Here is a 16,215-nt window from a genome sequence, read left to right on the forward strand (position 1 = left end):
CCTTGTCATGCTCACCCAAGGACAAGGGCTACAATCCCTGCTCCACATGTGTCAGTTGAGGCCTGCCAGCCAGGACGCTGGAGTCCTCTCAAGAGCGGCAAGTGACTGCCCAATGGAAGGAATTCTAGCCTACTATGAGCTCTCTCTCTTCCTTTTAAATCCTTCATTCTGAATGCCATGGGAATGAACTTCTTTCTAGGACAAGCAGCAGGATCTATCTGTCAACTCAGGGGCAGGTGCAACCCAGACACAGTCCTTTGACCTGTTTCCATCCGTGTGAGGGAGCCTCTATGAGTGGCCACATGCACAGATGCATACTGTCCACTTTCCATGGTTCTAACAAAGTCCATTTATAAAGCAGAGGCTCATTCAGCTCTCTGTTCAGGAGGTTAGGAAATGGAAGAGCATGGTGCTCATACCTGGCCAGGGTCTTCTTGCCACATTATAATATGGCAGAGGGTATGATAAATGAGACATGCCAGAAAGAGCCCACCTTTATTACAAAACCATTTCTGTATAACCTGTTAACCTATGAGTCTATGATTAATCCATGCATGAGGGCAGAGCCTCATGACTCATTTACCTCCTAAAGATCTGTTCTCTGAATAACAATAACATGTGAATTTGAAGATTAAGATTTCAACATTGACCTTGTGGAGGACATATCCAAAATATAGCACAGACGTTTGTGAGGAATATGGAGCAGTGGACTCAGGATTGCAAAGAGCTGTCTATAAACTAGAAGAGAGTAGGGTGGTAGACCTGAATGTGAGGTCCCAAGAGTTATAGAGTGGGAAACTATGAGGGACATCAGGAGAAAATTCAGTCCCATTTATGAACTGCTAACTCTCTGCTTCCCAGGGACTTGCACATTTAATGAACCAAACTATTTGTTAAACCATGTAGAGTTGAGACAAAGATCTCTAAAATTTCAACAGATTCCCCCAAGAGTGTAAGGAGCTCCCATCTTATGATTAATATTTGCAGACAAGTTGAGAAATGCTTTGATGTCTATTAAAAAAGAGCAGGATAGAATTTTTTAAGACTCCTTCTTAAACTGGAGATACCAAAGGTTAGTGAATTTTAATCTCAGTATTTTTCCAAATTGCTCTTAATATACCTTATTCAGGTTTCAAAGAAGTATTTTCCAGTTACTGCCAAAAGGAACCAATGTTATTTTTTCTGTAAGTCTTTGGCATTCGGGAAATTTACAGTCATAGACCTATGAAATGAGAGAAGCATACAGACACGGAAGCTCAAAGCAACGTTGTAGGTTGGCCAGTTGGCCCAGCCATTACGAGAGCTTCCTGAGCAAACATGAGAACCCAAGGATCCCTGAGACCACCAGAGTTTGATTCTTCAAGTCCCAAGTAAATAGCTGGGCATGTGCACCTACAACCCCACACCATCAAAGCCCCACAATCTTCAGAATCAGTAGAGCTTCCAGCTTGAAACAAAAACATACTATGATGTGGAATTGTAAGCAAGGAATGACATAGTATAGAAAGAGATCTCAATTCAAAGAAAAATAAAATGCCAATAATTTTGTCAAAATAATTCTTCCATTTTATTTAACAAGATAACTCAAATGTACATAGTTGGTTTATGAGCACAAAGTAAAATACCTTTTCCATCTTCATCTTAGTATACTTGCTAAATAGACTTGGACATGAACTTGTTTTACCCAACATGTGCTTCAGTTGACTTGTGGTGTCTTCGTACTAATTTCCCATGCATATGGAAACCCATTGGGTAGGTACTAGCATGTCCATCTCTCACCATAATCAGGTTGAACACTCCAAAAACCAGTGCTTGTGTGCTATTACAACATGCTGATTATAACAAATGGTTATTCCTTCATGGGGTCAGTAAAGGATGGATGGATTTCCACCTATAGAAACATCCTTTGTTGCTGCCATTGTACAGTATTATTTACTTTTCCTTCCATTGATTGTGTAAAATCAAATGTCTTTGTTTGGGGGTAAGGATATATACAGGGAACTGGTGTTTACTTTTCACCACACATGAGCTTACAGGACTGCAGAAACTCTGGGAAACACCTAAAGTCCTTAAGAAGGACAGCATTCCATCTAGGTTGGCAGGCAAATGACAAAACAATGTTTTCTGAATTCAGAAGGGAATAAGAAGCAAAGTTCTCTATATGAACATATTTTTTCACTTGAAGAATATGTTATGTACAATCTAAACTTTAGTAAATTTTGAAAGAATATTTCATCACTAATGTCTTAGACTAAAAATTATATCGTAGAAAAGAGTTAGGCACTTTGATGATGACTCTTTGAGGAGTTAATAAATTAATACTTTTTCCTTTATACAGTAATTGGTCCAATTACAAATGGATTTATCTAATTGTGTGTCTGAACTGGTAGATCATTAAAGGCAGAGAATTGTTTCAGAGGAGAAACTCCTGCTTAAGGGGACCTAATTAAATACCACTTCTTTTAACTGAGTAGTTAATTAATGATACTCCCTCGTCCCTGGACAATATTTATTTCTCATGATAAAATGACAATGTCTATTTATGCAGTGGCGTGATGTTTGTTGGCTAAATATGTTCTGGAACCTCTACATATGAGCTAAAACTATACTACTTACAGATCTGTAAGTACATGGAGGAGCTGATAGAATGCCTACAAAATTCAAACACACAACACTATAGCAAGATAATGTAACAGAACATTTGGATGTAAAAAACATAGACGAATATACAGGCCACATATTCTAAGTGAGCTATGCTCTGGGGAAGGATACTACTTGAATTGCATAGAAGACTATTCTATCTAAGAGAGACTCACAAACAAACAAAATATAAAATATTTAATATTCTACACTATATTACAAAAATAAATATATCAATTAATAAATAATAATAAGCCTAAGAACTTCCACATGACTGTTTGGTTGTAGGCTGCCTGAGTGCCTCTGCTATGATTTTTCTCAGGAGCCATTAGAGGGGATTATCAGCATGAATGATGGCACTTCTGCCATTCAATGTAAAAAGCAAAAAGACAGGTGTGGGCCACCACAGCGGATCTGTGATCAGACATTGCATTAATAAGTTCTATGTCCTTAAGATCTGCCTGCCTTACGGCTTCTTGTTAGAATAGCAAACCAGAAGAGTGGCAGGGATCGTGCTTAGAGTGAGGAGAATGCTGTCAGTTATGTAAGGCTTTGATCATTTCACTTTTTGTGAAGAAAGCAGAAACTAAAAATAAATAAGGAAACTAGCAACACTTGAGTGCCTGAGGTGGCCGTGTACACCTCTTTCTGCAAGAAGACTGTCATGGAAGCAGGCTTGTGCCTGGACTGTGGTGGGCGGAGCAGCATCTGGGATATACAGTGCAGCTGCAGACAGCCTTGGCTGTCACCTCAGGACAAGATTCACCAGCAGCAGGGTGGGGGAGCAGGGAGCCCGCAGAGGGCATGAAGGGGTACCAAAGCTGGACTTCTATAAGCAAGTTACTGTCAGTGGTATTCCAGGGCCAGAAAGCATGCAGTTCTCAAGTTCTCAAGACCTGACTGTCATGTTTTCAGGTAACATCTACACCATTGAAATCATAAAGCAGGCTTCTTCCCACCTTGGACTGCTCCTTGTGAAGCATTCACCACTAAAACCTATACTACATATTTGACACAAGCAAGTAAATCTTATTAGAAATTATCCTGTTAGTCCGAGAGTTTACTATTACAGCATCCTTGAGAAAAGATCAGAAGTACCATGAAGTATGTAAATATACATGGTGTACCGTGGAGTATAAAGGATGTACCATCTTCTACCAAGGGTGTAGGTCTGGCTATTAGAAGCCAGCTATGCATGTAACCACACATACATATGCTCACACAGAGGCTAGTCCAGAAATGGGTGATTCTAAATAGTTCAAACTGTTGCTCACTGTGTTCTTACTGATGGTCAAAATAGCCCTCTTCCAGGGCAATGATTTCTCTAGGATTTTTCCTTTGGGGACCAGTGCATGGTAGCTATATAGAGTTGAAGTTCAAAGTTGGAAAAGGACCTTTAAAAGAACTTTCCTTGCTACATAACCCTAGAAGATTTATGAAAAGGAAATTAATAGCCCAGGATAAAGAAACAAAGTCAAGACTTCTTAAGGAAGCATCCAAAAGTGGGGTTGGGCATTGTACTGGAAATCACATTCCTGACTCCCTTCTGAATCACTATGAGGCCTGCCTGGTGATGCTGGGAGGCATAAGGCCTGCTTGTTTTGGCACCTCCTGCAAAGAGCCCTGGATCCCAATAGGGGGCGCTAAGACCAGAGTCAAGTTAAATTTCCAGATGTCAGATCACTAACTTTTTCCATGCTGAGAGAAAATGCTTTTAGGTGCCTCCTCCTGGCTCCTGCAAGGATAATGTAGCACAATGAAGACAGGGAGATGGTAGAGGGAAGTGAGGCTTGGTGGCCAGGAAGCCCAAAGGAAGGGTGAGGATAGACAAGAGTGAAAGTAGAAATGACAGATGAGAGAGAGATAGAGAGAGATCATAAAGTGAAGAAAATTTTAAGAAGTGAATAATGCAACAAATAGGTCCCTTCTGATTTTCTTTCCTTTGTCTTTGATCATTTTACTTTGTCCAAAATATTGAATTGTCCCAGTAGAGCGGTTGCTAATTTTAAAACACTATCCAGGGACAATATCTACACTCTTCCCCTTTCTCCTCTGCTCTCCACAGGACACATGGCCCTGCTTCCTGTTGTTGAGGGACAGAGTCAGTCTTGAAGTCCTCTCTGTCCTCCTTTGTTGACTAGATACTCTGCAGCACATGTCCCCAGGGGCTCGTTCTTTGCTCTAGCACCTGTGAGGCATTTGGTTCTCATCCCACCCCACCCCTCCAGCACACAGCATCCTTATTCTGCCTGCTGCTCTGAGCTGTGGTAGAAAATCAACTGTAAAAGCCACACTACATGTCCAGAATGTATGGGACATGTAGCTATCCTAAGATGGTCAAATTCCTAATGTGAATTTTCTTAACCTAAGTCCCATATCCTATAATTTGTATACATCAGAGAGAGTCAGTGACATATAGTCATAACCTACCTCAGTTTAACCAAAAGGTTTTCATGTACACACACACAAACATGCAAAATATCTGTATGTTGATGCTGTATTTTGTTTAGGGGATTTTCTCTTCAAACGGGCATACAGGATAAGTGTGTAGGCTTTCCATTTGCTGTTTGAGATACTATCTCCAGGAAATGTCAAGTCCAAACTAAAACAGATCAGAAGGGACTGGACTGTGTAGCAAAATATCCATTTTCTACAACACGCCAGCCTTTCCATTTGTTTAAGGTGGCAAGTCTCTATAATCTGTACACCTTCATTAAATAGTCTCATTAAATAGAACACAAAATATACACATTTACAGTTATTAAATAAACCACAAGCTTCCTATCTACAGCCACATTCAGAAACAGCCATGCCTTCATACCTAAACTTATAGGTGACAACACCTTTATCTAAATAGAGGATGGAGATGGGCTCCAGCTTCGTGGGCACACAGCAGGCTTTGGAAGCTTTCTGAGAATTCTTGAGGTGAACCAAGGACTGAATAATTGCATGCTTTGTGGGTGTGAGGTGCTCTGCCAAGGGGTAGTTACAGACACCGCGGCATTCGTAGGCTTCATATCCAGGAGGAGCAATGATCCAGGAGTCCCAGCCAATCTCCTTGAAGTCAATGTAGAGTGAGGTCCTCTTGCAGTAGTTTCCCTTGGCATTCCGTCTGATGCGAGCAGTGGAGTCATAGATGATGTTCGACCTCATCTGCAACAAAGCCTCCTCCCCAGGTCCACTGGGAAAATCATTCATACCCAGGTTGTCTGGCTCCAGAAACTGCTCGTGGGTGATCATCTCATTCAGTTCCTCTTTCTGCTCCTTGTCACTACTTTGGTCATTAGAAAACACAACCAGCAGAGGGTCGTGCTTATTCTGGGCACTCATGTCTATTTCCACTTGTCCCCTTCCAGTCTTGTCAGCTTGGACTTGTCTGCTCTCAATGTGGACCTCTAGCTGATGGGTGGATGAGCCTGTCTTTTGCCAACGTCTGACAGCATCAGTAACATTGAATGTCTCCCATTCACTGTTAATTCCATAGATTTCCCCTGATGTTAAGACCAGCATGTTCATTTCGCTTTCATTGATATCTTTGCTCTCAAGAACTTCAAAAATGGTAATGATCCGGTCCACACCATTGTACATCATGCGATCTCTCTGCACAAGTGTGTACAACCTGAGTTCGGCCATGATGATCTCTTCGTGGTGAGGGACAGACACATTGAAGAGGAGAGGGTATTTCCGGATCCCTTTGAAACTTATTGGTTGAGAAAACATATCTAAAAAACAAAAGGAGAAGATTTAAATAAAATCAGATCTAGGAGTCCATTTATGTGGTAAGAAAGAGGACCTTTCTATGCAGGAAGTTTGATACAAGTGAACCAGAAAAGATCCACAAGAATAAATGCAGTGGTAACATGTGATGAAGAAAAGTCAAGAAGGCAAATGGTAAAATTTTAACCTGAGTGAACCCATTTGAAGCCATAGGACCCATAGAAAAACACTGCCAGTGGATGGGAGCAAAGTCACCCAGCCGGGAGTGGGTAGCTTACTTGCCCCAGAGGTACAGAACTGGAAGGGGCTGTAAAGAAGACTAGTCCTCTGTTTGTTAAGCAGTAAAGATTTATCAAATGGACTATACGGAGATTGTACTTTTCTTGAAGCTTGTCATAGATAAGGACTTTGGCACTTTTCATATTTATATTTGTAATGGTGGAGAGTCCCATGAAATTGCCTGGGAACTGGTCTTCCTGAAAGACCTCCATGGAGATCAGAGGTTCATACATAAACTATGGCCCACTTGCCAGTTGGACCTTTCATATGCTTTTGAAAGTAAGTTTTTACTGGCATACATCCCTCCCTTATGTATTGCTGTATTGTCTCTACACTGGCAAAGTTAGATATAGACTGAAGAGCCTAAAATATTTACTGTCTGTCCAGCCTTTACAGAGGAAGTTCTTTGACCCTGGTTCTACACCAAAAAGCCTAACAAGGTCAACACAACAACTCTAAACCCAGGGGTCACCGCAGTTCATTTTGGAGTGTGTGATCCTCTCTATCAGGGAGTGGGAGAAAATAATACTGGGCATAGATGGGTTGCCTTAGTGTTGTTTCTCTAGCAGCGAGTGTGAAGTCAGCACACATAAATCACTCCAGAATCTCTGTTTAGTTTCAGAGTCATACTCTTAAATGCTATGATATTGACTTTTGTGACTCTCTATATATAGCCCAGGCTGGTCCAAAACTGGCTATATATATCTGGCTGGCCTCAAATTTGCAACAATCCTCCCCTCACACACCTCTACTCCCATTGTGCTGGGTTTAGAAAGAAATGTGCTACTGTCTTGATGCTGACATCTTATTTGAGAATTTTACCATGAGCTCAGAGCTCCTGTGTAGTCTGTGTGGATAAGGACTCCTTGAAACGTGGACATTATGACCCCCCCAAAATGCTAAGGACCAATGATCCAGGGGCTCCATGTTGTCTCCAGCAGCATTATATATTCAACTGGTGATATAGTGGAAGTCAGTGCTCCACAATATGCTCTTTTAAGGCTTTTTCTTTATCTGATTATTTTATACTTATTACCTCTTAAAAGTTTAAAACCTTGTCCCTAAATTGATTCTTATATGGAGTTTTTAAATTTTTACATTATTAAAAATATGTAGTGATCTCACATTAAAAAAACTTCTGGGAGACAACTAAAGTCATCTTCACACTGTCAGTGGGAAGCACAGACCTATATGACCTGGCATGGAGCTCAAGACTAGCTACTGTAGCCAGGTCTCAATCTTCTGCTCCAACCACAGTTCCTGCCCATTCTCTATAATACAGGGATTACTGCACTTTTTCAATTAATATTTGTCCACCAATTGAATGAGTTGACAATCCTCTTATTTGATCAACACCTCACTACTTGCAAACACATCCCTTATTTTCTTCATTCTGTACCTTAAAGATGCTCTTTTAGCTTTTGAAAAGAAATCTCTCTTGCCTTATCCCCACCTCTCCATCATTGGCATACCCCAAAAGACCCCTCTCTTCCACAAGTTTACCCCAGAATGAGTCACCCAGGTATTTGCTTTTTATGAAGAACAGAAATAAGAGCAGCTCCTTGCTCCTGAGTGAGAAAAGCAAAGAGAATAAGCTTTGGGGTGGGACAAAGGGTTGCAAAAACAAATGAGGAAAACTACGGTAAATCGGGTATATGTACTGAGGCAGTGGTCTCCAGGATGTTCACACAGGTTAAAAATTATCAAGTTATACATTTAATTAGATACAGACTTTTATATGCCAACTCTACCTTAATAAAACTGTGTTGTGAAAATGAACTCATGGGCTGGGAAGAAGGCTCACTGGTTAAAAATGCTTGATTTATAAGCCTGCAGGCCTGTGTTCAATCCTCCACTGCAAATGTAAAGCCAGATGCACAAAGTGGCACATGCATCTGGTATTTGTTTGCAGTGGCAAGAGGCCCTGGCATGCCCATACCCATTCTCTTTAGCTTCCCTTCCTTTTCTCTCTCTCTCTCTCTAATAAATAAATAAAAATATTAAAAAATAAACTCACATGCAGTAGGATTGAAAGCTTAAGGACAATCTGTGCTCAAAAAATTAATCTATTTAAGAATTGAAAAAATAAGCTCTTCAAGGCCAGTATGGGCAAGACTGTCTAAAAAATACTAAGTGAATAATTAAATCTACTTGAAGTTCTTTGCATATGAGGGCACAGTGATAAAACAATGGAGGGCTCACATTTCATGGCAAGAGAACCAATGTGCATGACAAATTCCACATGCCAGGTGGTCTCATGTAGCTGTGACAATGACTTCACAATGTCCATACTACCCAGAAAATGCCTAGAACTGACTTCTCATATGACTCAGGGAGGGTGGAGCAGAGGTGAGAACTGAAGCCATGCTTTCCACCTCTCAGGTGACTTGTGCTTCCCAGGTGAGTCACTTGTGGACTTTGTCTCCTAGGGCATGGCACTGAGCAGACAGAAAGGGTAAGAAAAAGGATGGTAGTAGCCCACAAGGTGAGCCCAGTGAGAGGATACCTCTCCCCACCTGTGTGTTTACTCTTCCAGGCTGGCAGAGTTTCAGTGCTGAGTGTCCTCTTAGTCTGCACCCATCACCACGGTTCTCTGGCTATTGCAATCTTCACCATCTCCACACCCTGACCTCAATCATGAGATCCTTCATGGGGAAGTAGGAGTGAGAGAACTTGTTCCCACTACACCAGAGCTTGACACATGGCTCAGAGCTGGGAAGCTTGAGAAAGAAACTCTGACTTGCCTCCAAATGGAATCTTAAATCTCCACTTGCCATTTTTTACTAGATGAATGTGACCAAATAAAAATTATGGTAGCCAGTTGAATTTTAAAAGCAAAACCCATCCTGGAACCTAGAGAATATCTACTCACTATTTACTCTGATGCCTACTTTACTAAGTAACTCATTAATAGCCTTTGCAGTTTATTCAGTGCTTCCAGAAAATGAGTTCTTCCTTACCCATAAATGCTTATGATTCACTCACTGTGTTATGTAGCTATTGCTGCTTCCATGTTACCGAAAGAAATTAAGGCTCTGATGATCTAATCTACTTATCCACAACCTTCCAGTTCAAACAGATATTTCTATTTCTTTATGACTGCTTTCTACTTTCAAGAATAACTTCCAATATTAGTCAAAACCTCTTTTATACTTCCTGGATTACTACAGAAGCATATATAGTAAATATTAAAGAATTAGCCTCTACCATAAATACAAGGTTATTTTTCTACTAGTATAATATTAAACAAAGGATTAACTTGCCAACTCATTAGATCTAGCTATTGAATTTAAAGATCTGGGGTGGAGGGATAATAATTTGAAGTTTTAACATCAAACTCTTCTTAAGAATGCAATGATAAATGTTGTCATCAACTGTTCCTGCACACTTCCTGGGAATCTGCTATAAGCAATGTTCTAAGAATGAGCAAAACAATCAAACACAGAAGAGCTTTTGAAAAAATTTAACAATATGCCTCCATTCTGTCAGAACAGTTCCTGAATGAAGTCCCAAAATGAAAACTCACCCAGAGTTTGAAAAAACTACAAGTCCCAACTTTTTTTTTTTTTTTTTTTTTTTGTGGTTTTTCAAGGTAGGGTCTCACTCTAGCCCAGGCTGACCTGGAATTCACTATGGAGTCTCAGGGTGGCCTTGAACTCATGGTGATCCTCCTACCTCTGCCTCCTGAGTGCTGGGATTAAAGGCATGAGCCACCATGCCCAGCTACAAGTCCCAACTTTAAAAAATTATTATTTTCGCCATTTTCATTATAAGTAGAAGTTGACAGTTTTTACTATCATTTAATATCCCACATAGAAATTGAGGCTTATCTAAAAAATAAAATGGGAGATGAGGTGCAGCCATAGATCAGCATGATTTTTTTTGTATTATTTAGCATCCAAATTATTTTTTAAAAAACAAAGAAGACCCCATTATGATGTCAGAATGATAGTTATTTAGCAATTTTTTGCTAAAAGGTATTTTGAAACATCTTTAGGATTGTGGAACAATATCATAAATGGTGCCTTTGCATTTGACCACTATGCCATTTCATTTATGTATTTGCCCTTATCCATACATTGTAAACTTTCTTATTGCTTCCTGAAAATAGGATTCACTCCAAAGTTCATCAGTGAAAATGCAAACCAACCTTCATTCTTGAAACTCCTGATGATGTTGGCAGAAGGCATGGAGGTCCGGTCCCGGGCGAATTTGTTGTAGAGTTCCAACATGTACTCCGGCGGGTCCACCCTGGCTGAGTCCTGCATGGGGATGTCAGACAGGTTCAAGGTCTTGAGAAACTCATCTTTCATACTCTGCAGCAGTGTGTCAAAGTCGATTCCATTTTGCTCTGAAAAGACATCATCAAAGAAGGGCATATCTTCTTCCAGAGGCTCAAGGCCCATGATGGGACTACCAGAAACGCAGTGAGCCACCAGGCAGACGATGCTCAGCTGCAGGCCCAGAGAAGCCATGACTCCACTCAAGTCCCAGGGCCAACCCAGGAAGGTTTAACTCTCCTGGGCTCTAAGTGGCAGTTTTATCTCGCAGAGCATAAGTGTCTCCTGTCACTGAAGACAAGTTTGGAACTCTTCCTTTCCCCCTCCCCCTACCATTCTCCATCCCCTCCCCCAGCCAAAAGTCAGGTTGCAGTAATTGGATAACAAAATCCCCTATAGGGCCTAGCCCTTCTTATCTCCCTAGTGTAAACTTGTACACCAGATTTCGTTTCTATCTTGCAATCCCCTTTTCTTTTTAATGAGCATTTTGTAAACATTTCCACATTCTGACACGGGAGAGATAGGACAATTTTCGCCTTGCAAAGGCTCTGCTACTCTTTCTTGCAACTCACTTCCTTTTGGCAGTAATGTCTGAATTCTGCATATAAGGGTGCAGCTTCACATGTGTGTGACAGGCATTAAGAAACCACAGAATGAATGGTGACGCATATTAATTCAAGTGACAGGGCTTGTGTCTCTGCAGTTGCATCAAACAGACAACAGCTTCAAGTTAAATAGATATGTAAAAGTTTGAAGCATGCATTTTTCAAAAGCAAGGATTGTGAACTTCATGGCCAATAACCAATAACAGGTTTCATCAGAATGAAAGAAATCAAATACCTAATGTTAATGAGTACAAAAGTGTAGCACTTTGTCAAGCGTTTCATAGAGATCATATGTTCTCATCCTAATCACATCATGGACCATCAAGGTTTCTTAGCTTATAAGTCTTGAAATTACACGATGACGGAACCAAAGATTAAACTCAGTATGATGCTTACAAAAAAAACATAATCAATCCTGCTTTGATACCACTATTAAACTAGGCCAGTTTTGGGTAGTAATACTGACAGACTAGCCCTGTACTGGACAGTCAGTGAAGAGGAAGGGTGTGGACCATGGACCTCAGGTCCTATACCTGTGAAATCAATTATTAATATGGCCCAAATCTCTGCCAACTTCATCTCCAAGACTAAAATGTCTCAACTAGAATCTTGACAAATAGCATTACTTGGTAGACTTTTAAAAATGCCAACTACATTTGATATGGAGAAAAGTCTGGTAAACTTGATTGTATCAATTTTAAAAATGGTGCCAACTTGACTGTATTCACTGAGTACAAAACTAAAAATTTTTAAATATAATAATAAAATGCTATATTTTCATAAAAAATCGGTTGTATCAGTTTAGGAATAATAGACCAAGGCTGATCATACTGCCCCCTCCAGTTGGTGGCAGTAGCAGCCATGGTGTCCTCATGGTGCTAAGGATTTACACAGCTCCAGGGGATGATTTTCCTGTGGGGGAATGGTACTGAAATCTCTCTGACTTACTCAAGGCATTCCTTGTATAACTGCTTATGCAGCCATGGACTGTGTTCTAGACATTTGGTACACTGGAATACTATTTTAGTTTTAGTCTCAGTTAAATTTTTCTACATTTACCATAGGGGGCTACCTATAGTATCTCCTTTTTTTTTCAACCAAGATATTCAAGAATCACTTTCTGGTTCTTTCCCCTTCTAAGATATAAAAATTTACAGTGATTTTTAAAGCTTCCCTAGAAAGAATACTATCTTGTTTAGTAGTCACTCATTGTGCATTTTTCAATTGTTTATTTTAATCTAATGTTCTGATCCTGTAGCAAAGTTATGGCTGCAGATTGGAAATACATTGTACCCTGAACAGACCTACAAGCAAGCGGCACACTTTAACATGAGGTTGCAGACAGCACTCCAGCAAGGTCCTGTATTGTGTACTGATCAAAACAAGCACCTGTTATCTTCACACACGCAGATGTCAACGCACACTCCAAAACTCTGCGTGGCAGGCATGTGTGTGCAACCAGTACAGGACATCCAAACAAGTGGCACTAATAGATCCTTGGGTGCACTGGTTTCAAAGGTCAAAGGAGAGACATGCATCCCACACTATGAAGCTCTAGCTCTTTACATTATAGGCAGAAAACACACAATGAAGATTTCACTGACTTCACTGTACTTGGAGTTAGAGAAGCTACTGAGTTAAATATTTAGACCAATTTTCCACTAAAATGTGTATGGTTTTAGCTGATTGAGAGATGGACTAAGAAAGGGCTGGGCATATGGGTAAATGTGCTTGCTTGCTCTGCAAGCCTTTCAACAGGAGTTAGAATCTTTAGTAAAAAAAAAAAAAAAGCCGGTTGTGCACACCTGTCTGTAATCCTGGGAGGTGGAGTCAAGTGAATCCCAAAGCTCATAGACCAGTTAATATGGCCTTCTCAGTAGCAAAGAAACAAGAGAGACCATGTCTCAAATAAAGTGGAAAGAAAGGACCAATACCCCTAGGTTACTCTCTGACCACTGCACACATGCCCGTATGTACACACATGCACATTCATACACACATACACAAATAATCACCATAACAGAAATAGACTAGGAAAGTGACCACAACAACATCCCACCACCTACACCATCTTGAACTGCATGCTAAGTAAAAGTCGACAAGAAAGAAGACTGGGCTTCATGTATGTAGGAAGAAGACATAGCTGATCTCCTCTTCTGAAGTTGGGATGTCTTACAGATTGGTTGTAGAATGTCTTTGTCCATGATTTTCTCTAGAAACCATTCTTAATGATTTTCATCTAAAAGAGCCAAATGTTTCCATACTCCTTTCCCTATCTTGATTTTTTTTGACATGATCCATTATTTGCAACTGATCTCATTATTTTGGCCCCCACTCATTTGGATTATGTTACAACTCATCCATCATGGCTAAAGATCACTATTCCATGGAGCCAGAGATACAGAAAAGTTGTATTTCAACATTTCAAGAGAACATGCATTTGGGAAACAAAATTCTAACAATACACCAAACTTTTCAACCCTGAGAAAAATGCTCTGCAAAATTTACCACATTTGGGGGAGTTTTTAGAGACTTGTTTCATAACTGCACAAACACTGAACTTCTCTGGATTCTCAGAGGTACTGAGTGATCTGATCCAGTGATAGGCCTATGCTTATGAATTTTGCCATTCCCTATAAGTAATGAGCAGACTTGAGCCATATAATAAATCAAAATTCCCTGACCAACAGGAGGCTAGTGAAGTTCTTTGAACATGTCTCTCTATTCTTGTAATCCTTATACCTTGAATCCCACCTTAAGATCATTAGTGGAAAATACATTCAGGAAAACATTTGACATTACACAGAATTGTTACTCTTGGGCTGGAGAAATGGGTCAGTAGTTCAAGGTGATTGTATGCAATACCTTATGACCAAGTTTGATTCCCAGTACTCACAGAAAGCCAGCTGTACAAAGTGGTGCATGCATCTGAAGTTTGTTTGCAGTGGCTAGAGGCCCTTGCATACCCATTCTGTCTCTCTCCTTGGAACTAAATAGATGAATAAAATAAATTGTTAGCCTTTCATACTAGCCAATAATTCTATTCCTATAGTTACTCCTATTAAATATTAAATCTTTGGGTCCATCTTAAACCTTATGTGGTAATAAAAATATTTAACCAGCTATATGATAGGTTTTGTCTATTTTAATATACACAAATTAAACAATGTTATGTTTTTTAATGACTTCCCTTTCTGCCCCCAACAGATGTTTTCCCTTGTTCACATGGAGATATATGTAGCTGTCATTCATTTATTTTCACTATAAAATGGTTGTCAGTTTTATAAATATGTGAGGTCTTACTCGTCCTCTTTAATGCTGCTAGATACTTGGATTATCTCCCTTCCTTGCTATAGCCAGAACTACCATGAACAGTCTATTATTTTTCTGTTTGAGAGCTTCTCTAGGAAGTGCCACCCAGTAGCTCTTTCTGTTACAACACAGCCACCAATGAATGTGTGGATATTGAGTAACTGGGACATGGCCAAGATGGCAAAACTGAATTTCAAATTCCACTTAATTTTAACTCTTTAAAAGAAATTATTTTTTTTAACTTTTTTTAAAAAAATTTTATTTAGTTATTTGAGAGCGACAGACACAGAGAGAAAGACAGATAGAAGGAGAGAGGGAGAATGGGCGTGCCAGGGCTTCCAGCCGCTGCAAACGAACTCCAGATGCGTGCGCCCCCTTGTGCATCTGGCTAATGTGGGACCTGGGGAACCGAGCCTCGAACCGGGGTCCTTAGGCTTCACAGACAAGCGCTTAACCGCTAAGCCATCTCTCCAGCCCTAAAAGAAATTATTTTGAGAGAGAGAGAGAGAGAGAGAGAGAGAATTGGCCGGCCAGGGTCCTGGCCACTGCAATCAAACTCCAGACCCTTGCACCACCTGGTGGGCATGTGTGACCTTAAGCTTGCCTCACCTTTGTGCATCTGGCTTACATGGGATCTGGAGAGAGGAACATGGGTCCTTAGGCTTTGCAGGCAAGCACCTTAAGTGGTAAGCCATCTCTCCAACCCTTTAATTTTAAATCTTTAAATTTGCATTTAAATAGCTTCAAGTAGCTAATACATATTTTGGGCAGTACATGTCAAGATTATCTTTAACAAAAGTCAATATAAAAATATAATTATTAGTTAGTAAGAAGTACTCACAATTTTATGCAATGCCAGATGTTTTCCTGAATGGATTTCACACTCATATTGTCTTGTTTTCACCCTTGCCAGCACTTAAAGAGATGCCTCACATCTATAAAAAGTACGTGTATTACAATGCATATAAAATTCCAGAATTCCAAAAACGTAATGTTTATTATTAAGTTTAGAAAACACTTCACCAAGAGTTCCTTGAAATAGTGAGTTCCACAAGTATATTTTAAGTCAAATTTGTTACACCTAACCCTCCTTTCAGAAACACATGCATGGCCTGAAATAATGAGGCAATATTTACATGTGGATATATATATATATATATATATATATGCTTCTTAAGTCAAAAATGCTAAACATGAAAATGTCCACTGACCTAGGATATCCTGGGAGTGGGGTAGACAGTTCCCCAGCTTGCTCTTAGAGTCACTAGAGGTGTTTGACAGCTGTGCTAAGCAACATCCCAGAGAGCAAAGTTAAAGGCGCAAACCCAGCCAGGGCACTGTGCCACCACATAGATAAGTCAAGCCCTTTAACACCAGAGGCT

The 16,215-nt window shown here is 40.1% G+C and overlaps 1 protein-coding gene across 1 annotated transcript; it reads right to left on the reverse strand.

Moving 5' to 3' along the window:
* Window positions 1-5,421: 5,421 nt before the first annotated feature.
* On the reverse strand, window positions 5,422-11,111 carry Bmp10 (bone morphogenetic protein 10). The gene is made up of 2 exons (XM_004662182.2): window positions 10,787-11,111; window positions 5,422-6,362 (listed from the first exon to the last, which is right to left on the reverse strand). The coding sequence occupies exons 1-2, from the start codon at window positions 11,109-11,111 to the stop codon at window positions 5,422-5,424; spliced, it is 1,266 nt and encodes a 421-aa protein (XP_004662239.1).
* Window positions 11,112-16,215: the final 5,104 nt, after the last annotated feature.

The sequence above is a fragment of the Jaculus jaculus genome, chromosome 6 (assembly GCF_020740685.1).
Source record: "Jaculus jaculus isolate mJacJac1 chromosome 6, mJacJac1.mat.Y.cur, whole genome shotgun sequence".
Lineage (NCBI taxonomy): Eukaryota > Metazoa > Chordata > Mammalia > Rodentia > Dipodidae > Jaculus > Jaculus jaculus.

Excerpts from the sequence above, each read along its gene's own strand:
- Bmp10 (XM_004662182.2), bottom strand. The coding sequence starts at position 11,111 with ATGGCTTCTCTGGGCCTGCAGCTGAGCATCGTCTGCCTGGTGGCTCAC. Across the intron at positions 6,363-10,786 it reads CAGGAGTTTCAAGAATGAAG|ATATGTTTTCTCAACCAATA; the intron begins GTTGGTTTGCAT and ends TTTGTTTTTTAG.